The 21,425-nt window shown below is 58.7% G+C and overlaps 2 protein-coding genes across 10 annotated transcripts in view; one reads left to right on the forward strand and one right to left on the reverse strand.

The window, feature by feature from the left end:
• Positions 1-21,425, forward strand: part of OBSL1 (obscurin like cytoskeletal adaptor 1) — a 26,488-nt gene continuing 5,063 nt past the window's right edge. Inside the window, exons 1-21 of one of the 9 annotated variants that reach the window (XM_016156789.2) lie at positions 1-1,341; positions 2,807-3,076; positions 3,161-3,412; positions 3,578-3,880; positions 4,049-4,345; positions 5,285-5,557; positions 6,751-7,023; positions 7,668-7,940; positions 10,996-11,268; positions 12,038-12,313; positions 12,388-12,675; positions 12,861-13,136; positions 13,765-14,034; positions 14,192-14,464; positions 15,471-15,737; positions 16,680-16,792; positions 17,348-17,504; positions 17,669-17,830; positions 18,155-18,259; positions 18,576-18,845; positions 19,465-19,599. In XM_016156789.2, coding sequence (XP_016012275.2) covers positions 330-1,341; positions 2,807-3,076; positions 3,161-3,412; positions 3,578-3,880; positions 4,049-4,345; positions 5,285-5,557; positions 6,751-7,023; positions 7,668-7,940; positions 10,996-11,268; positions 12,038-12,313; positions 12,388-12,675; positions 12,861-13,136; positions 13,765-14,034; positions 14,192-14,464; positions 15,471-15,737; positions 16,680-16,792; positions 17,348-17,504; positions 17,669-17,830; positions 18,155-18,259; positions 18,576-18,845; positions 19,465-19,472 — 5,691 coding nt within the window. In that variant the 5' untranslated portion in view covers positions 1-329 and the 3' untranslated portion in view covers positions 19,473-19,599. Of the gene's footprint in view, positions 1,342-2,806; positions 3,077-3,160; positions 3,413-3,577; positions 3,881-4,048; positions 4,346-5,284; positions 5,558-6,750; positions 7,024-7,667; positions 7,941-8,330; positions 8,634-10,995; positions 11,269-12,037; positions 12,314-12,387; positions 12,676-12,860; positions 13,137-13,764; positions 14,035-14,191; positions 14,465-15,470; positions 15,871-16,679; positions 16,818-17,347; positions 17,505-17,668; positions 17,831-17,980; positions 18,260-18,575; positions 19,600-21,425 lie in introns of those variants that run through there. The other 8 variants (XM_036236734.1, XM_036236735.1, XM_036236736.1 and 5 more) reach the window with 8 other exon arrangements.
• The window catches only part of TMEM198 (transmembrane protein 198), a 6,497-nt gene continuing 4,802 nt past the window's right edge, over positions 19,731-21,425 (reverse strand). The window contains exons 4-5 of the mRNA XM_016156798.2: positions 20,998-21,200; positions 19,731-20,618 (exon numbers count right to left, since the gene is read on the reverse strand). Of these exons, the coding sequence (XP_016012284.1) occupies positions 20,481-20,618; positions 20,998-21,200 (341 nt within the window). The 3' untranslated portion in view covers positions 19,731-20,480. The remainder of the gene's footprint in view (positions 20,619-20,997; positions 21,201-21,425) is intronic.

Genomic DNA, 21,425 nt, shown 5'->3' on the forward strand with positions numbered 1-21,425 from the left:
GCTGTGGGAGGGGGCTGGGAAGAGGCTCTTAGGAGCAGGAAGCTAGGCCGCGGGCAGAGGAGGCTGCGGGGCCCCTCGCTGTAAAGGCAAACAGGAAGGACTGCCCCCTGAGCTCTGGGCTGCGGGCCTGGGAGTCGCCGCCGCCACCGCAGAGCTGCAGCTCCCGGCCCAGGGTAAGGAGGGTAGTCGAGAGCGGGCGGCCAGGGGAGAGGTCCGCGGATCCCCACGCCGGGTCCCCCGACGCGCCCCGCCTCCCGGGCTGCAGGCCTCCGCGCGCCCGCCGCCCGCCCTTCCCCCCGCGCCGCCGCGGGTCGTCTGCGGCCGCCGCGATGAAGGCGGGCTCGGGCGATCAGGGCAGCCCCCCGTGCTTCCTGCGCTTCCCGCGGCCTGTGCGGGTGGTAAGCGGCGCCGAAGCCGAGCTCAAATGCGTGGTCCTGGGCGAGCCGCCGCCCATTGTCGTGTGGGAGAAGGGCGGGCAGCAGCTGGCGGCCTCGGAGCGCCTGAGCTTCCCGGCCGACGGCGCCGAGCACGGCCTGCTGCTGAGCGGCGCGCTGCCCACCGACGCGGGGGTCTACGTGTGCCGCGCCCGCAACGCAGCCGGGGAGGCCTACGCGGCGGCCGCCGTCACGGTGCTGGAGCCGCCGGCGCCCGAGCCCGTGCCCCAGCCCGCTGAGCGCCCGCTCCCGCCGCCGGGGGCCGGGGAGAGCGCGCCCGTGTTCCTGACGGGGCCCCAGTCGCAGTGGGTGCTGCGGGGAGCCGAGGTGGTGCTGACGTGCCAGGTGGGGGGCCTTCCCGCGCCCGTGCTGTACTGGGAGAAGGACGGGATGGCCCTGGACGAAGTGTGGGACAGCAGCCACTTCGTGCTCGAGCCGGGCCGCGCCGAGGGCGGCCGGGGCGCGAGCCTGGCACTGCGCATCCTGGCGGCGCGGCTGCCCGACTCCGGCGTCTACGTGTGCCACGCCCGCAACGCGCATGGCCACGCGCAGGCCGGCGCGCTGCTCCAGGTGCACCAGCCCCGCGAGAGCCCACCCCAGGACCCCGACGAGGCCCCCAAGCCTGTGGTGGAGCCGGTCAAGTGCGCGCCCAAGACCTTCTGGGTGAACGAGGGCAAGCACGCCAAGTTCCGCTGCTACGTGATGGGCAAACCCGAGCCTGAGATCGAATGGCACTGGGAGGGCCGCCCTCTGCTCCCCGACCGCCGCCGCCTCATGTACCGCGACCGCGACGGCGGCTTCGTGCTCAAGGTGCTCTACTGCCAGGCCAAGGACCGCGGGCTCTATGTGTGCGCCGCTCGCAACTCAGCGGGCCAGACCCTCAGCGCCGTGCAGCTGCACGTTAAAGGTACGGCGGCGCCCCCTCCCAGGCCCTCCGAACTCCAGCCCGGCGCCGCCCCTGCGCTGCACCGAAGACGGTGGGGGGAGGGGAGGAGGAGACTTAAGATCCCATTTCCTGCCCGCCTACCTCCTGCCAGGGATTCAGGTCGAGTAGGTCTCCAGGGTACCCAGGAACTTCTTAGCAAAAACTCCGCGAGCGATTCTGAGACGGTTGGCGGAAAACCTTTCTTTGATTAACGAGTGCTTGATGGACGAACAGAGAGAGGCCTAGAACTCTTCTAGTCCAGTGGTTTTCAACCTTTGTTACTTTACTTCTGCTCCCCCAGTGGAAATGCTGTCTGGGCCCCCAATATATAAGAAAGAGAAAAACATCCTTTTATGGCTGTGAATTTCTAAGTCTCATTGACAGCCAGTCAATGAGAACAAGGGAGTTTTATTGAATACACACATTGTAAATGGAAGCCGCGTTTCTCATCCGGTCTGTGGGATGGGCCTAGGCAGGCATCACGTTGAGAAACTCTTAATTCACACCAAAGGTAAACTTGAGGCATAAAACCACCCTACGCTTTTTGACTATTCTTTAATTAGAATGCGCTTCCCAGGTTTGCAAGAAGAGGAAGGTGAAGGAGAGAAGATTTATATTTCAAAGTTGAGTCACCAACAATATCTAATAAATGCTCATAAACAGAGAACAAGGAAGAAGCACCCCAAACCCACACTGAAGGTTAAAGCTCTTCATAGTAGGAATTCATCACAACTCGCAGGGTTATATCTTTACTAGTTGTTGCCCAGCTTTTTCCCTTGGAGGCAAAAAAGTTGGCAGATCTCCTGAGCCTGGCCTGGCACCCATTCAAGCATGTGGCCACCTGTGCCACAGTGGTGGCCTCATGGGAATGGTGATATGCAAACTCTGGCCAAGCGGGCAGCAGTCTAACTCCAGCAGGAGGAAAATGCCCTGTAGGAAGGCACACCTCCCCAGACCTACATGACAAATGCCTTTCCAGCAGCCCAGGTGAACCCACGGGTCATTTCCTGCACCATGCTTTCTTTTTGGGAATTGCAGTTTTGAAAATGCTTATATACTTTTAAAAGGAAATTCAACTCAGACCCTTGCAAAATTTATGAGGTGCTTCTGAGGGGTCCCAAGGAATGGTTTGAAAAATCACTGATGTGGTCGAAGCCCTTCTGTCCCTTTCCTCACTTTACAGATAAGGAAACTGAGGCCCAGGATCACTAAAATGGCCTTGCTCAAGGTGATGTGGCTGGTGAGCGTCAGGGTCAGATGAGAATTTAGGCCATTTGGCTTCGTTCAGGAGGTTTTTCTCTGATTCCACAGTGAATACTGGCTCCAGGAGAAAAGCAAACAGCGTGAGCTAATCTGGATTTATTTAGGCAGTTGACAATGCCAGGAGAAGTCTTTCTCCAGGTCTGACCCTCTCCAGAGTCTTCTCTGATCTTTCCACTTTCCATAGAGCCCCGTCTCCGCTTCTCAAGGCCCCTGCAGGATGTGGAGGGCCGGGAGCATGGGATTGCCGTGCTGGAGTGCAAAGTACCCAACTCCCGCATCCCTACGGCCTGGTTCCGGGAGGACCAACGGCTGCTGCCCTGCCGAAAGTATGAACAGATTGAGGAGGGCACCGTCAGGCGCCTCATCATCCACAGGCTGAAGGCAGATGACGATGGCGTCTACCTGTGCGAGATGCGAGGCCGGGTGCGCACTGTGGCCAACGTGACAGTCAAAGGTCAGCTGGCCAGCGGGAGGAGGCCGAGGCTGAGGCAGGCAGGTGCCCCCACCCCAGGCTGATGGACTCCCATTCGCATCTCAGGGCCCATTGTGAACCGGCTGCCCCGGAAGCTGGATGTTCTGGAGGGCGAGAATGCAGTGCTGCTGGTAGAGACACAAGAGGCTGGAGTCGAAGGGCGCTGGAGCCGTGATGGCGAGGACCTGCCAACCACGTGCCAGAGCAGCTCCGGCCACATGCACGCCCTGGTCCTTCCGGGTGTCACTCGAGAAGATGCTGGCGAGGTCTCCTTTAGCCTGGGCAACTCACGTACCACCACTCTTCTCAGAGTCAAATGTGAGGGCAAGAAAGCCCTTGGACAGACTCCTCAAGGGCTGGACAGGAGGGCCAGGACAGGAGGGTGACCAGATGCCAGAGTGTGGGTTGGCAAAGTGAACTTAAGGTGGGAGGTCAATGGGAGGCTGGAGTAAGGCTCGAATACAAACTCTGTTTTTGCCTCAGGTGTCAAGCACAATCCTCCGGGACCCCCTGTGTTGGCAGAGATGTTCAAGGGCCACAAGAACACAGTCCTGCTGACCTGGAAGCCTCCTGAGCCAGTTCCTGAGACCCCCTTTATCTATCGGCTAGAGCGGCAGGAAGTGGGCTCAGAAGACTGGATCCAGTGCTTTAGCATTGAGAAAGCTGGCGCCGTGGAGGTGCCGGGAGACTGTGTGCCCTCCGAGGGCGACTACCGCTTCCGCATCTGCACGGTCAGCGAACACGGCCGCAGTCCCCACGTTGTGTTCCATGGGTCTGCTCACCTTGGTGAGTCAGTCCTGCCAGACCCGGCCTGTCGGTGGCTCTGTCCCAAGTCACACCCCCTCCTCCCTTTTGCAGCCCTTGGTCTCTGTCCTCTTAAATGCCTTCCACTAGTGAACCTCTGCCCTCCGCCACCCCTGTGGTTCTGACGGTTGCGCTCTGTCCCTGTCTCAGTGCCCACAGCTCGCCTGGTGGCAGGTCTGGAGGATGTGCAGGTATATGACGGGGAAGATGCCGTCTTCTCCCTCGATCTCTCCACCATCATCCAGGGCACCTGGTTCCTTAATGGGGAGGAGCTCAAGAGTACTGAGCCAGAAGGCCAGGTGGAGCCTGGGGCCCTGCGGTACCGTGTGGAGCACAAGGGCCTACAGCACCGGCTCATCCTTCAAGGCGTCAAGCACCAGGACAGCGGGGCCCTGGTCGGCTTTAGCTGCCCAGGTGTGCAGGACTCAGCAGCCCTCACCATCCAAGGTTGGTACCGGGTGGGATCAGGGTGGGCACACAGGGCCAAGACACAAATCTTGTTGCAACAATGAAGCAGATGCTGTTCCCACTTCTCACGTCCGGTCCAAGAGAGTAAAGAACATCTATGTTCAGTGGTCCAGAAGGCCAGCTTCACCCCACATGCATCGTGCATGGGACCCTTTGTTAATTCATTGGCATCATATCCAAAATCTCTGGAGTGCTTTGCGGTTTATGGAATTCTTTTACATTTGTCATTTCAAAGACACAGACCCTGGCCCCTAGGTCCCTAGCTTCCTGCCCTGTTATATAATCACTAACATTGTCATAGTTATTTCCTGTGTGCTAGGCACAGTTCTAATCACTTTACATATATTAATTAACACAATGTTCTCAATAGCCCTATAAGGTTGGTCCTGTGTCATCCTATTTTACAGATGGGGAAACTGAGGCACAGAGATTAAGTAACCTGTCCAAAGAAAATCACAGAGCTAATGAGTGGTGGTACTGGAGTATGAAGCTAGGCAGTCTGGCTCCAGAATCACACTCTGTCACCTGTGGAGACAGGGAAAGACAGAGTGCCTGAAAAAGACAGTTCTCTGTGGAGGCCTGAAAGTTTAGGGAGCATGCCGGGGTTTGCCATCTCATAATCACTGGAGATTATTAGGCCGATCAAGGAATTCCTTGGCACCCGAGCACAGGGTCTTGAGGCGGTCAGCTGACAGCATCACAGGAAGAAGGCAAAGTAAGATATAGTCAGCAGCCAGAGCAGTGACTCCAAAATGCAACCTGGATCATTGACATCAGAGTCACCTGGAGGGCTGGGTCGTAATGCAGATTCTCAGGCCCTTATGCAGCTGAGCACATTCACCAGGGGGCGAGGGGTGCTTCTCCCAGGCGGAGCAGGATGAGTGCCTACTGCATGTGACCACACTTCTCCCCACGCAGAGAGCCCAGTGCACATCCTGAGCCCCCAGGACAAGGTGTCATTGACCTTCACGACCTCGGAGCAGGTGGTGCTGACGTGTGAGCTCTCCAGGGTGGACTTCCCAGCGAGCTGGTACAAAGACGGGCAGAAGGTGGACGAGAGTGAGTCGCTGGTGGTGAAGATGGATGGGCGCAAACACCGCCTGATCCTGCCTGCGGCCGAAGTCCGAGACAGCGGCGAGTTTGAGTGCAGGACAGAAGGGGTCTCAGCCTTCTTCAGTGTCACCATCCAAGGTCAGGAACCATGGCAACCTAGGCTCCTTCAGCTAAGGCGGACTCTGAGGGCCATGCAAGTCCTGCGTCCTGGTCTGCTTGCTTGAGGGGAGTCTCTTCCCGGGAGATCCCGGTGGGCCGGGGAATGTGTTTTCAGATCACTCTGCACTGGCTTCTTAATCCTCGCATGCAGCAACACCTTCAAACACTGGCCCACCGCACACTCTCTGCTAAATTCAACTAAGGGAAGGAGAGTGGGAGCTAGCATTTATTAGGCATCTACTCGCTAAGTACTATGCCAGATGCTTCGGGTATGCACTTTGATTTAATCTTCACAAACAGATGAGGGGGAGTATATCTCCAGTTCACAGATTAAGAAACTGAGGCTTAGAGAGGTTATGTAACTTGCCCATCGTCACACAGCCAGCAAACACCCAAGCTGGGTTCACACTCAGGGCTGCGTTCACACTCAGGGCTGTGCTTATCCCACTGCCCCGGGCGACCAGAGTCAAAGGGAAGCATTAAACGCAGTGGTCCAGGGGTTCTCAGCAGCCAGTCCTTGTTCTGGCTGCTTCAGAACTCCTGTGGAAACTTGTCATAAGTGCATGTGCCCGGGTCCCCCAGACTGCCAGAGGCCAGGGCTTGGGGATCCACTCTGGGAAGGCCGCTTGGGGACCAGTGACCCAGCTCATCTCACTTTAAGTGGAAATCCTGTTTCAACGCCATTGCCAGAATGTCCTCTAGCCCCTGCCTGAATGCACCCAGTGACAGGAAGCTCACTGCCTGTAGGAAGCAGCTTTCGTACTTTGGCACCCCTGAGTCATTCCCATCTTCTTCCCCACCTGGGACCAGTGCCTCAGAGGCTTCTTTGTAAAAGCAGCAAGACTGGCCTTGATGTGGCCTGTACTGACCTCTCTGCCTAGATGAAGGCTCTCTGTGTCTCCTTCCCTCCCTCCCTCCATGTCCTGACCTAGTGACCTCTGATCCTCTGGGGACTTACCAAATACACCAGTGCCACATGATTTCCTGTCATGCCCCACCTGCCACACCCACAGTATCCCATGCCATTACCCCAGAGGCCCCTGCTCGGCATGGCCGTAACCCTCCCAGTGTCCTCTGGAGGGGAGACAATGTCCTGGGCAAGTGGCCAGTGTGGACGCATGTCTCCTGTGGGGGGGGGGTATCTGCGTGACCCTCTCTTTGCTCCTCCTCAGACCCCCCAGTGCACATCCTGAACCCCCAGGAGCATGTGTTTGTGCATGCCATAACCTCTGAGTGTGTCATGCTGACCTGTGAGGTGGACCGAGAGGATGTCCCTGTGCACTGGTACAAGGATGGACAGGAGGTGGAGGCGAGTGACTTCGTGATGCTGGAGAACGAGGGACTCCATCACCGCCTGGTGCTGCCTGCTGCCCAGCCCCACAATGGGGGCGAGTTTCAGTGTGTCGCTGGAGACGAGCGTGCCTACTTCACCGTCACCATCACAGGTGGGGGTCCAGTCAGGCCCATGGGACAGGAGAAGGTACCTCCTGCCCCTGTTTGGGAAGCTGTCACACTCTAACTTCTGGGCCGCTATTCACAGCCCCTGCCTTCCTCCCCCAACTGATCACATCCTCCCCTTTTCTCCCCAACCCATGGTCTACACCCCAAGGTTCAGTCACTGCAGGAAACACATTGTCAATAAAGCACTGGTCATAGCTACACAGGTCACAGGGAAGCCCTGCCTTCTCTATTTTCCTGGAGACCCCTGCCAAGGGGAACTTGAGGGGAGGCAGTGCTACCATAAGGCAGAGTCTGGAGCGGGTGGGCACTGGAGGGGTCAGGAGCTCTGAGGCCTGTGGGAGACCCCAGCTCCACCTGGGCACCCAACCCTTCTCTCCCCAGTTTCACCCTTCATACCGTCCCTGTCCCAACCTAGAGAATGGGGAATGTTCTGCAGCCGAGGCTGACACCGTGGCCCCCACCATGTCCCTGATGTGCTTTGGTGACTGGTTTTGTCTCCAGCCGTGACTGACTCTCTGAGCAGCTAGGAGCGCATTTTCCAGGAGTAGGGCAGGCGTGGATCAGGCAGAGCAGCAGAGCCCATCGGCCTCAGCCCCTGATGCCTGGCCACACCGTCCCTGTCCTGCAGACGTCTCCTCGTGGATCGTGTACCCCAGTGGCAAGGTCTACGTGGCAGCTGTGCGCCTAGAGCGCGTGGTGCTGACCTGCGAGCTGTGCCGGCCCTGGGCCGAGGTGCACTGGACCAAGGACGGTGAAGAGGTGGCAGAGAGTCCGGCCCTGCTCCTGCAGAAGGAAGACACCATCCGCCGCCTGGTGCTGCCCGCCGTCCAGCTCGAGGACTCCGGCGAGTACTTGTGTGAAATCGATGACGAGTCAGCCTCCTTCACTGTCACTGTCACAGGTGTGGGTCTACCCGAGCTGCCCGGGGTCACCAGAGAACAGTCCTGAGCCCTTGGAGGAGACTGCCACGTAGCCCCTAGCTAGCACACTGGGGAGGAAGGAGGTGGGGCCGTGGGTGCATGCACCAGGGCTCTCTGCCCAGAAGAGCTTGGGGCCCCTATTCGAGTAAGTAGCCTCCCCAGCACCCAAGCCCAGGAATAGCTATGCTCCACCGGCTCATGTACTGAGCACGTTCGTGTGCCAGGCAGGTAACGAGTGTGCAATGCAGACCTGGCTCCTGTTCTCAGAGAGCTGCCAGTCTAGCTGGGGCAGCTGCTGTTAACCAGGGGTCACAAATGAGCAGCCCTCAGGGCCCCACGCAGCCCACAGACGTGTTTTGTTTGGCCTGCAGAGTCTTACCAAAATCAGGACAGTTCAAATAACAATCCGGAGTTATGCGTCCTCTTGAAAAAGCCGAAGACCCGGCGGCTCTGGTCTCGCTTCCCCCCATGGCGACGTACAGCTGGCGCTGAGTAGCAGCTGACCCCATAATACGGGGCCCACATTCCTTTCCCACCCTTCCCACCCTTCCTTTCTGCTTCTCCCCAGACCTCTTCAGCCACTGAGCTTACCTGCCTGGCCCCTGCGGGCATTTGAGTTTGCGACCCCTATGTTAAATCAATAAATGTGCAAATAAATGTACAGTGACACTTCATGACAAGTACTATGAGGGACAAGGACAGAGGGCTCAGGAGAACAAAGCAGGAGAGTCAGGGAGGGCCTCACGGAAAGTCACCATGCCACCCTGGGCTGGGCTCCGGATGCAAACAGACACACCTGCCTCCCTCCTGGAGCTCACAGCCTGGCAGGAAGACCAGACACTGTAGAGCAGCGGTCCCCAACTATTTTGGCACCAGGGACCGGTGCTCCTATGAGAATCTAATGCCTGATGATCTGAGGTGGAGCTAAGGTGGTGATACTGGTCCTGGGAGCGGCTGCAAATACAGATGAAGCTTCGCTCACTGGCCTGCTGATCACCTCTTGCTGTGCAGCCCGATTCCTAGCAGGACGTGGACCGGTACCCATCTGTGGCCCTGGAATTGGGAACCCCTGCTGTAGAGGGTCTTAAAAGAGTGTGGGCTGTTAAGTGTCATGATAGAGTACAGTAGGAGCCCAAGGCTAGGGGGCTGCTAACCTGGCTGGCAGACAGGAAGTACCTTCAAAACAGATACTTGGAGCAGAAGCTGTTAGCTGAGCAGGGGTCAGGGGTTGGACTGAGTTTGGGGGAGAATGTTCAAAGCGGGAAAAGCACAGGTCATCTGTGGAAGTGATGGTCATTCAGTGCTGGAAGTGTTGGGAGTGCAGCTCCCAGTACTATTCCCAGCGTGCAGGTGTTGGGGGGTGGAGGTATCGGGGTGTCATAGGGCCTAAGAAGTTTTGGGTGGCACAGAAGAACCGCACTGTCTGCATTGGAGCAACCGCCTTGCTGCTGGCACGGCCTTATTGTGTCCTCCCCTTCCCCGCCCTAGGAATAATGCCTTGGCTTAGGCTGAGCTGCTTAGGGCCCCTCTCTCCCTGCACCCCACATAGTACAACCTGGCACACACAAGCCCACAAAGTCGAAGAGGCCTTTTTGCACATGTTTTGTCCTGTAGTGAGTCCCTTCAAGCTCTCACACCCCAAGCCCTGGCCAGAAATAATGGCTGCAGCTGTACACATGCCAGCCCACATTTGAGCTCACAAAACACCAGAGTCTTCACAAGGAAGTTCACACACCTCCACCTTGGCTGTAGACTGGAGAGAACCAAGTCTAATGACAGGCTGAGGTCTCAGCTGTGCAGGCATCCCAGACGCTCACTCCACCCTGTCCTCACCCCGCTGCCCCCATGTCCTCCCCCACCCCTCGGACAGCCACACTCTGCAATCGACTAGTTTTCTGGGCCCTAGAGAATCAGCCTGCATCCTCTAGGCTCTCAGAACAAGCCCAAGTAGGGAGGTGGATTGCAGAGGCAGAGGGGACTGAGTGTGTGTGCCAGCAGCAGCATGTGGGCCCAAGCTTCCGCCTCTGCAAAAAGTGTGATGGGGAAGCTAGCAGTTCCCCAGCCCAGCCACAAGGGGGCCGAATGCTAAAGGAGCCCTAAAGTGTCCTGGAGACAAGATTCTAGGAGACCCCACCCCCCCCCCACCCCCAGGGCGGGTGGTCGTGTGGGCAGGCTCTGGCTCAGTGCACCGTCTTGTCTCCTCCGGGTATTAACATAGTTTTCTCTCTGTGGAGGAGTAACCATTTCCGAGCAGTTGGAGACAAACTCCCAGAATCAGCCAGCGTTTAGTGTCCCTGGGGAACTCTCAGACAGGTGTTGGCAACTCCTATGCACAGATGCGAAAATCATTACTGAGTTCCCGCAAGCCTTGGCTGGGAGTCCCTACCGCTGCTTGCAGACTCCGAGCCTCCCTTTAACAGATGGTAACCCGTCCTCCCGCTCTGGAGCAGGTGTAGCCAACTGTGGCCTTAAGGAAGTTGCTTAATCACTCTGTGCCTCAGTTTCCTCACCTGAAAAACAGGGATAAAACAATGCCTACCTTCTAGGAGGCTTAAATGCGTAAAGTGCTTAAGACTCCTCCTGGAATTTTGGGACGTGGTATATAAGTATTTGCTGTTACAAATCCACCGTCCCTTATCCATAATACTGAAATCCAAAAATCTCTGAGAATCAAAAGTTTGGTATTCAAAGTCATTTTAGTAAACCCGAATTAACTGCTGTAAATCTATTGGTACTCTTTAACTATCCTGCTTAGAGCGATACACTGAAGAATTGTTAATGTGATTGATTATGGGGGTTGCCCTGGTGGGGGCCAGGGGAGCTGGGTGTGTGATGTGTGATAAATGCACCATTTCTGGAATCTGAAGCATTCTGGATTTTGTCACACCGCTGGCCACAGGGATTTCAGAGAACAGATTGTAGACCCGAGTCCTTGTTGTTATCCTCATTACTCTTATCATTGCGGGTGACGGGGACTTCATGCTGCCAGATGGCTGCAGGGAGTCTGTGACAGCCGTGGTTGCCCCCACTCTGCAGAGCCCCCGGTGCGCATCATACACCCCCGGGATGAGGTGACCTTGATCGCCGTGAGCTTGGAGTGTGTGGTGCTGATGTGTGAGCTGTCGAGGGAGGACGCCCCAGTGCGCTGGTACAAGGATGGGCTGGAGGTGGAGGAGAGCGAGGCTCTGGTACTGGAGAGTGACGGGCCCCGCCGCCGCTTGGTGCTGCCCGCTGCCCAGCCCGAGGATGGGGGCGAGTTCGTGTGCGATGCCGGAGATGACTCGGCCTTCTTCACTGTCACTGTCACAGGTGGGCAGTCTCTGCAGCACTCTGGAAAGCTAAGGAGGCAGGAGGTTGAGGGACAGAGATCTAAACCTCCCATTTCCTGTGTCTTAGGGGCCCCTTCCTGGCCCACACAACCTTGCCCTTCTCTAGCCTCCTCTCCTCCCCCAGCCTCCTTATTCTCAGCCATCAGAGAGCCCTGACTGACCCAAATCGGGTCAGGACAGTGACCAGGGGCCTGGTGGAGAGAGTCCAGCAATTCGCAGCACTCATTCATTCATTTATTCAACAAATACTGTCGAATAAATGTCCTAGATGCCGACAGGCAGAGTAGTGGACCAGTAAGAGAAAACCTCCTGTCTTCACAGAGCTTGCATTCTAATGAGGGTGGACGAATAACGAGTAAATAAAATAGATGTTTTATCAGGTATTGTAAGTGCATCAGAGGCGAAGCTGGGACGGGGCAGGAAGTAGGGGTAGAGTGGGAAGGGGTGCATTGGGGTCAGACAGATCTGGGCTACCTCTTTTTGTCCATGCGACCTTGAACAAGTCACTTTCCTTGAAAGAGGCCTCAGGTCCTCGTCTGTAAAGCGAAGCCAGCAGCAGTACCCCTCTAGGGAGTCCCAGGAGTGGGGAGAAAGGAGCCGCGATGTGCTTAGCAAAGCGCCTGGCGCACAGTAAGTGCCCAGGGATTGTAGCTGGCACGCCTCCCAAGAGCTGCGCTGTGAAGGCGAAGGGCTGAGAAGCCAGCAGGTGAGACTGAGCCTACGTGCCCCTCTCTCTGTCCACCCACCAGCCCCACCAGAGAGGATCGTGCGCCCGGCAGCCCGCTCCCTGGACCTGCAGTTCGGGGCCCCAGGGCGAGTGGAGCTGCGCTGTGAGGTGGCCCCTGCTGGGTCCCAGGTACGCTGGTACAAAGATGGGCTGGAGGTAGAAGCATCGGATGCCCTGCAGCTGGGTGCGGAGGGGCCCACTCGCACCCTGACCCTGCCCCACGCCCAGCCTGAGGACGCTGGGGAATATGTGTGTGAGACCCATGATGAAGCTGTCACCTTCAACGTCAGCCTGGCTGGTGGGTGCTCCTGGCAAGCCTGGGTGGGGGAGGTGGGAGCAAGCCTGAGCTGCTCTTCTCCTCTCTCTGTCCAGAGCCCCCAGTCCAGTTCCTTGCCCCAGAGGCAGCCCCCGGCCCACTCTGTGTGGCCCCTGGGGAGCCAGTGGTGCTGAGCTGTGAACTGTCGCGGGCTGGTGCCCCTGTCTTCTGGAGCCACAATGGGAGGCCGGTGCAGGAGGGCGAGGGCTTGGAGCTGCGCGCCGAGGGCCCCCGCCGCATCCTCTGCATCCAGGCTGCAGAGGCAGCCCATGCGGGCCACTACGCCTGTCAGTGTGAGGGGTCTCCGGGAGCCCCCAGCTTCAGCTTCACTGTCCAAGTGGCTGGTGAGTACGGCCTGGGCAGGAAGCCTGAGAGTCGCACCCCAAACCCGAGTCTCCCTGCTTCTCAAGCACGCCCGTCCTCTCCTTGTCCCACCTCTCTCAATGCCTTTCCCCGTCTTGCCTCCCACTGCCCTCCTTCTAGCCCTCGAGCCGCTTCCTCCCAGTGACCCCCGGCTCTGCCCCCACAGAGTCCCCCGTGCGGGTGGTGGCCCCCGAGGTGGCCCAGACGAGGGTGCGCAGCACCCCAGGTGGGGACCTAGAGCTGGTGGTGCACCTCTCCGGGCCGGGGGCCGCTGTGCGCTGGTACAAGGATGGGGAGCGACTGGTGAGCCAGGGGCGGGTGCAGCTGGAGCAGGCCGGGGCGAGGCAGGTGCTGCGGGTGCGGGGGGCACGGAGCAGGGACGCTGGGGAGTACCTGTGCGACGCACCCCAGGACAGCCGCGTCTTCCTCGTCAGCGTGGAAGGTAACAGTGCACCCCTCACACTCTTTGGCCCCTGGTCCCCCAAGGTCCATACCCCACCCCACACACCGTTCTGGAGCCCCCTAAGTCCACACCCCATCTGGCTGCCTCTGGCTCCAGCTAATTCATGCATAACTGTCCCTTTGCTGGGGCCACAGGTCCCCCTTGTCCTGGAACCCTCGAATAAGAGGAGGCACAGCACAGTGGTTAAAAGCAGGGCCCCCCGAGTGACCCGCCCAGGTTCCGATCTGGATTCTGCTCCCCAATAGTCCTGTGACACTGCAAGTAGTAGCCGAACTTCTCTGAGCCCCAGTTCTGAAGTGTGGGCACAGTGCTTATCTCATAGGGCCATTGTGACAGTTAAATGGGATCGGTAGGGTCCATAATAAATGACTTATTATTATTAGGGAGTCAGAGAGGCGGGTGCCAGGCCAGCATTTAGAGAAGCTGGCCGAGAGTGGCAGGGAGTTGGCATCTAACCCTTTGGGACACCCCTGTGGCTGACATACAGTAGGCCTCAAAAAAAGGTCTGTTAAATAACGGGGGGCGAGGGCCTGTACCCTCTGAGGGGGTGAATGGGAGGGATGGGGAAAGACCCGGCCGACCTCACCGCCTGACTGCCTCCCACCAGAACCACCACTGGTGAAGCTGGTCTCAGAGCTGACACCACTAACTGTCCATGAGGGCGACGATGCCACGTTCCGGTGTGAAGTCTCCCCTCCAGACGCCGATGTCACCTGGCTGCGCAATGGGGCCGTTGTCACGCCAGGGCCCCAGCTAGAGATGGCCCAGAATGGCTCAAGCCGAACGTTGACTGTACGAGATTGCCGGCTCGAGGACGCGGGGACCGTGACTGCCCGAGCAGGGGGCACAGCCACAAGTGCCCGGCTCCACGTTCGAGGTTTGGTCCTGGTGGGGAAGAAACGGTCTTGCTCCCTGGATCTATTCTCCCAGTCCCAGCGCTAGCAGCTCCGCCCTTGTGTCCAGGGACAGACCTGTGAGAAGGATCAGGGGGTCAGCCTCCAGGCTCCACGATAACCATCTCCCTTCCTCCCCAGAAATGGAGTTGCTGTTCCTTCGGCGGCTGCAGGATATGCGCGTGGAAGAAGGCCAGGACGTGTGCTTCGAAGTGGAGACAGGCCGAGTGGGTGCGGCAGGGGCTGTGCGCTGGGTGCGAGGTGGGGAGCCCCTACCCCACGACTCTCGCCTGTCCATGGCCCAGGATGGCCACGTCTACCGTCTCTTCATCCGCGGTGTCGTACTGGCTGACCAGGGCACCTACGGCTGCGAGAGCCACCATGACCGAACATTGGCCAGGCTCAGTGTAAGGCGTGAGTGTCCCATCCTCTCTTAACATGTCGCCTGCCCCGTGGCACAGCCTTTCTGGGCTGGCCCAGGGCCCCTCAGACACCCACCAAAGTGCCTCTCACTGGTGAGGCGAGTCAGTCCTGGGTGACCTCCAGGAGTGTGACCTGAAGCGGCCTGCCCAAAGCAGAATTTTTCTTTTTCTAATGTTTTCTATTCACTCAGAAGTCCATGTGGATTTTGTATTCTATTTCATACGTCCTAGTTGGCTTTGGTATAAACATAAATATTATACTCCGGAAGGATTTGCAGTGTTTATCCTTTAGTCGCACGCCCCAGGATACATGGGCCCATTTCAGAAGCAGAGATGGCTGGCAAATAGCACCCCACCCCCACGCTGGAGCCCTCCATTAACCGTGTGACTCATGCAAATTATTTAACCTCTCTGAGCCAAACCTTCTTAAAAATGGGACTGATCCTCACTTCAGGCGTCTTTGGGAACATTAAGATAACATGAAAAATGCCCACACAGAGCTGGGTAAATGGTTCTTGTTGGTGTTACATAGTCTCTTCTAATTTATTTCACTCATCTAATCATCATAAACCCGTGTGTCTCCATGCTAGTCACCTTGTACAATTAGGGAAACTAAGGCCCAGAGAGGTCAAGCAGTTTGCAAAAAGTCACACAGCTCACAAACTATATGGCAGAGCTAGGGTCCAGTGCTGGCTTGCCTGACTCCAAATCCTTCCAGCATCACAGCATCCCCCACCCAGACTCCTCAGTTCTCTAACCACATCTCGTTCCTTCGTGTGCCCCCTCTTCTAACCCCAATGACCGCTTCTCTCCCCCCAAATCTGGTGAGCTGTGCTCCCTTCTTCCTGCACCCTGGTTCTGAGTTTTGTTTAATAGGTCCTTACGAGGTCGGGTGTTAGGGGTGGTGCAGGTAAGGCCAAGAGAAGCATGAGCCCACCTCAACCTGTGCTCAGAGCTGGAAGCCTCATCCTTCCTCTCTCCCCATCTCCCCCCTCCAGCAAGGCAGCTAAGGGTGCTGCAGCCTCTGAAGGATGTGACCGTCATCGAGGGGGGCAGCGCCCCCTTCCAACTGGAGCTGTCCCAGGATGGCGTGACTGGGGAATGGGCCCGGGGTGGAGTCCGGCTGCACCCAGGGCCCCGGTGCCACATTCATGCAGAGGGCCACACTCACCACCTGGTACTCAGCGGCTTGGGCCTGGCCGACTCAGGCTGCATCTCCTTCACTACGGACTCCCTGCGCTGTGCAGCCAGACTCACTGTGAGAGGTGCGGCCTCTGGGACCGCTGCCCACCTGCTGAACAGCCCGCGTGTGACTCTACTGATCCCACTACCTGTGTGGCTCCCACTGACCACGCCTGTCCCAGTGTGCCCCTCACTGACCTCTCTGCCAGTGAGTGTGTGAGTTCCCTGAATGTTTGGCCCTGGGTGGCCCCAGTGACCGCCCTGCCTGAGCGTGGCTCCCCTGACCCTCCAGTCCCTGTGACCCACTGACTGACTGTGCCACTGTGAGCTGAGCATGCCTGTGCCAGCGTGGTCCCTGTTGTCTGCCTGCCTGACCATGGCCCCACTGACCGCTCTGAGTGTGGCCTCACTGACCGTGCCTGCCTGCTGTGTCCTTCTCTGCCTGCCCGAGTGTGCCCTTCTGACCACCCAAGTCCCTGTGACCCACCGTTTGTGCCTAAGGGTGACTCCACTAGCAACTTTGCTTCGGTGTCCCCCATTTTTGCTTCTAGCCTCGTGTATTCCCCACTGGCGACACCTGCTTAGAGCCTCCCCCCATTGCTCCCCTGAATCCACTGTGTCCCCCACTGTCCAGTGTCTCTTGTTCATTCGAGCCAAGTGTGGCATCCACTGACCGTGCCTGTCTGCGGGTGACTCCACTGGCATCTCTGCTCCGGTTTCCCACCATGCCCCTCCAGCACCAGCATGTCCCCCACTGACCACCTTAAAGGGTTCCTGCCAGCTGGCTACTCCTGCCTCAATGACCTCTGTAACCCCACTGTGTCCTCCACTGGCCAGCACCCCCCATTGACCACTTATCCCAGCACGTCCCCCACTCACTAGTGGCTTCCACTACTCGCCTTGTCAGAACGTGTCCACCACTAATGCCTGGTGCCCACGTGTGTTCTCTCTGTCCCTGTGAGCCGGGTCCCCATCCCGCCCTTAGCCCTGCTCTCTCTGCACTGTCTTCCTCTTCCCATTCCCAGAGGCCCCAGTGACCATTGTGCAAGGGCCACAGGACCTTGAGGTGACCGAGGGCGACACAGCTACGTTCGAGTGCGAGCTTTCCCAGGCCTTGGCTGATGTCACCTGGGAGAAGGTCAGAGCCCAGCCCCATTCCCGACCACTTTGGCACCATAATAATAATGCTAATAATAATAACAAAACAACTAATACTCACTGAGCAGATGTTCCCGGCACTGTACTCAGATTTACATTTAATCCTTTAATCGTTACAGCAACCGTTCGAGGTAAATCTTGTTATCTCCGTGTTAGCTATAAGGAGACTGAGGCTCTACGGGGTGAGAATTGCCTAGGGCCAGACAAAAGGGGTGGGGCCCATATTTGAACCCAGGTTTGCCTAATTCCAAAATCCAAGCTCATGGCCAGTGCTATGGGTACATGAATCTGGGCTTCCCATGCCTGCGGCGCCCCTTCTCAGCTTTAACGTCCCTAAACGGTGACATCTTCCCAGTGAGGCTCCTAGCACAGCCCGCAGGAGCAGGACGGCCCGACCCCAGCTGGGGGACACAGACAAGCATCACGGCGCCTAGAAATCGCTTGACATCAACAGAGGGCGCCGCTGCCTGCGTGAGCTGCGGTCGCCGGTGCACAGCCGAATTCACCCCAACTCTCTGCCACCCCCGCCGCTTAGGACGGGCGCCGGCTCATCCCCAGCCCTCGGCTCAGGCTCCAGGCCCTCGGCACGCGGCGCCTTCTCCAGCTGCGGCGCTGCAGCCCCTTGGACGCCGGGAACTACAGCTGCGCGGTGGGGACTGCTCGTGCCGGACCCGTGCGCCTGACAGTGCGCGGTGGGTACGGGGCACTACTGCGGGGGGCCACTGCTGTGAACTCGGGGACTGCACACCCGTCTTCCCCACGGATCGACTCCGGAGCTGCCTGGGAGAGGGGCGAGGCGTGGGCGTGGTCTGCTGCCTCCGCCCCGCCCCGCCTCACGCCCCCGACTCCGCCCCAGAGCGCGTGGTGTCTGTGCTCTCCGAGCTCCAGTCGGTGCGCGCCCGCGAAGGCGACGGCGCCACGTTCGAGTGCACCGTGTCAGAGGTCGAGATCACCGGGAGCTGGAAGCTCGGAGGCCGCCCACTGAGACCCGGAGGCCGCGTACGCATCCGGCAGGAAGGTCTGGCAGACTCCATCCACTCTGGCTCCCCGCTGCCCCGCCCCCGGCTCACAGAGACCCCACCCCACTAAGATAGGCCCCGCCTCCTACTAGAATGGGCCCCGCCCCACGGCCCAACGAGCCTCTTCCCTGTTTTTCCGCGGCCCCCAGTGCTGAGCCCTCGGTCCTGGCCCGCTCCTCTTCCACCTTCGCATCCCAGTTCTGCCCACCCCAGCGCATTTATCGGGTCCGAACCGACCCAGGGATCTACTCCGGCCCTACCCTCATCCCCGAACCTTCCCCAGAGGAAGCTCTGGCCTCGCTAGCGCACCCGCCCCCCCTCAGGGAAGAAACATATTCTGGTGCTGAGCGAGCTGCGCACAGAGGAAGCCGGTGAGGTCCACTTCCAGGCGGGACCCGCCCAGTCCGTGGCTGAGCTGGAGGTGGAGGGTGAGCAACTGCGGGGGGACCCCCAGGAGTGGGCATCACCTTCCCTGGGACTGGCAGGCTAGCGGCTTGGCCCTAGGAACGCTGCATCCCCCACCTCCCTTCCTCAAGGGGCTCTCCTGGGGCAGGTCACAGAGGGCAGTGCATTTCCTGAGGAGATGAGGAGGAGGAGACTTTGGATTGGGGGTACGGAGGAACGGGCTGGTAGCATAGAGATCCGAGACCAGGAGTCGAGGCTGCAGGGGCAGGGAAGATGCATTTCTCCTCCTGGGGGCCCCGCGTGTCCCTATTAACTTAAGCCCTCGTTCTCCACCCCCAGCACTGCCTCTCCAGATGTGCCGCCGCCCGCCTCGGGAGAAGACGGTCCTAGCCGGCCGCCGGGCCGTGCTGGAGGTGACTGTGTCCCGCTCGGGGGGCCACGTGTGCTGGTTGCGGGAGGGGGTCAAGCTGTGCCCGGGAGACAAGTATGAGCTGCGCAGCCATGGCCCCACCCACAGCCTGGTCATCCATGACGTGCGACCTGAGGACCAGGGCGCCTACTGCTGCCAGGCCGGCCAGGACAGCGCGCACACACAGCTGCTGGTAGAGGGTGAGTGAAGCCTACTGGGCAGAGGTTAGAGTGGCAGGCCAGCTGGCCAGGCAGGAGGGGTCGCCTAAGAGCAGGTGGGTGGGCTGAGACGCACCTACCTGAAGGTTTTCCAGGACAAGGGATAGCAAGTTGGTTCTGGGATGTGTTGAAGGTAGGGAGTAGGTAGGCCGCAGATATCACCTAGGCTGAGGAGAGGACGGAGCTGTGTTCTCAACAGGAACCACTTGGTTTAGGGCAGCCGTTGCCACTTTTCTACGCCCCTTCCTGTCCCAACTACTCCTCACTTCCCTCTCGCCCTCTGCCCAGCTGGCTTCTTCTGCCCATCTCAGTGAGTTCAACATTAGCCTGTGCAGAGGGCTCCGGAGCTAGTCTCATTTCTTTCCTCTTTCATAAAGGAGATGCCCCGCCTTCCACTCGAATTTCTGAGTTCCCTTCAGATGCCTTGCTCCACTCCTACCCGACTCCCACTCTCCCGCTCCCCAGATAACCCCAACAAAGGCCCAGAAAGGGTGAGGCAGAGGGTGCGGGCCCTGCTCCTGTGTGGGTACTCAGGCTCTGCCAGGGGAGGAAGGTGGTACCCATTCTCTCCCCTGCCCCACGCGGAGTCATTCCTCTGCAGGTAGCTAGGAGGACCGAACCAGGCCAGGCGGGTGCCCTCGGACAACTTGGAAGGCTCGTGTCTTTATCCTGGGCAGGGGCGGGGGCACGGGGGAACCAGAGATGCTGGGAAACAATAAAAGTGCTGCAGCCCCTCTCCCCGGCTCTCTGTGTGGCGCAGGAAGGCAGGACTTGCCTGGAGCCCCTGTGTAGTGAGTGACACAGGAGACCAAGAGCGACAGTGCTTCTAACTTGGCCCGTGGAAGTGCCAGCTACTGAAGACCACCATTCCTGGCAGAAGCCACACAGTTTGGCACATTTATAAAAGATGTAAAACAGGGTGGGGTGGGGGGAGACAGAAGCATGAGGTGTCCAGGATGGCATGACAGACACCAGACATGCACCATGCATTTAAGTCCACTCCTCCCAGCTCCCCTCCCCAATCCACCCCGGAACAGCGCCCCTAACCCCATCCTCTGCCACTGCCCTCACGCTGCTGGCTTTGCAGAGGACAGGGGACCAGGGTGAGGGGTGCTGCAGTTTGCCCCATGGACAAGGACAAGGAGCCTTAGATGAGTCTGGTTGAGAGGCAGAGCAATGGGGGAAGAAGGCAGACCTCCTCCACTTAGACATGCAGGAGAGTGGCCCATGGAACCCCAGCAGTGGGGGAGGAGGTGGGGCCAACCTTGCAGAAGCCCTACCCATCAGAAATCTAAGGCAAGTGTCCCATTGTCCCCTCTAAGCCCACCCTTCCACGCGCACACACACACACACACAGGTGACACACTCACAACCCTGAGCACACCCCAATGGGGCTCACACCCCACATTCCTCAGGAGCCCCTTGGGAGCTGGGGAGGGGGCTTTCTCTCAGGCCAGGCTTAGCCTGAGACAGGTCCTCCCTTCTAGCAGCCAGGACAGTCTTCTCCAGGGTGGGGGAGGAACACCCACAGGCAGACTGGGTGGTGGCCCGGAAGGCCTCCCCAAGCTGACAGAGCTGTTGACTGCAGAGTCCAGGCAGGCAGGAGCAGCTATACTGCTATACCCGCACAGGGGGCCCTGAGCAGGCTGTCAGTGGTCCCTGGGACCCATATTCATAGTCCGTGTCTGTGGGCGAGGCCATGAAGGAGCTCAGGGAGCTCCCTGTCTGCCGATCCCGGAAGCTCTGGATATAGCTCTGTGGGAGAGTAAACACAGGTATGAGTATGGCTGCAGACCCCTGCCCTGAGAGCCACCTCGGGCAAACATTCTCTCCCTGCACCCTCACAAGCCCGAGCCATCCGAGATTGATGAAGGCTGAGGACCTCACCACACCACAGTCCACAGCCCTGAAAGCCTACCCTGTACCATCCCTCATTAAAATTAATCCTCAGACACCTTTCCCCCACCCCAGACCTGAGGCCAACAGGCTCCTGATGCAAGGGTTACAAACTGTGGACAAGCAATAGATCCTCTAGACAATGACCAGACCCTGGGGAAGGCCCAGTCCTGACCTGGACAGACTCTACAACATTCCCCGCTTCCCGATTTGGACTGGAGGGGCTCAGGGTACTCACCGGGGAGAGGACATCTCCATTGAAGCGTTTGATGGGCACTGGCCTGCGCCGATAAGCAGGGTCAGGGGGCCTAGGCCTTGGAGGAGCCCGGGGGCCTCTGGAGGGAGCCCGGGGGGGCCTCTTCTTGCGCCGCTTCTCCTTGCGCTCTTCCTGCTGCCGAATCCGCATCAACTGCACACGCCGCCGCTGCCGGCTGATGACCACTGTGACGGGCCGGGCAGAGAAGGGTCTCAGAGGCTCTCATCTCCTCCCTTCCTACCCAGGGGCTCCAGGCTTCCAGATTCCCTTTGTCTAGAACCTCTCCCTCCTTTTCTTTCCTGGTCTCACACCTCCCGAATGGGATTTCCATTGTTCTTTCCCGCCAAAAGTCTTTATGGAAGATTCCTAGACTTCCAAAGTATCCCCTCCCCAGCTGTTATCCTTCTCCT

Source organism: Rousettus aegyptiacus, unplaced genomic scaffold, assembly GCF_014176215.1.
Source record: "Rousettus aegyptiacus isolate mRouAeg1 unplaced genomic scaffold, mRouAeg1.p scaffold_m13_p_2, whole genome shotgun sequence".
Taxonomy (NCBI): domain Eukaryota; kingdom Metazoa; phylum Chordata; class Mammalia; order Chiroptera; family Pteropodidae; genus Rousettus; species Rousettus aegyptiacus.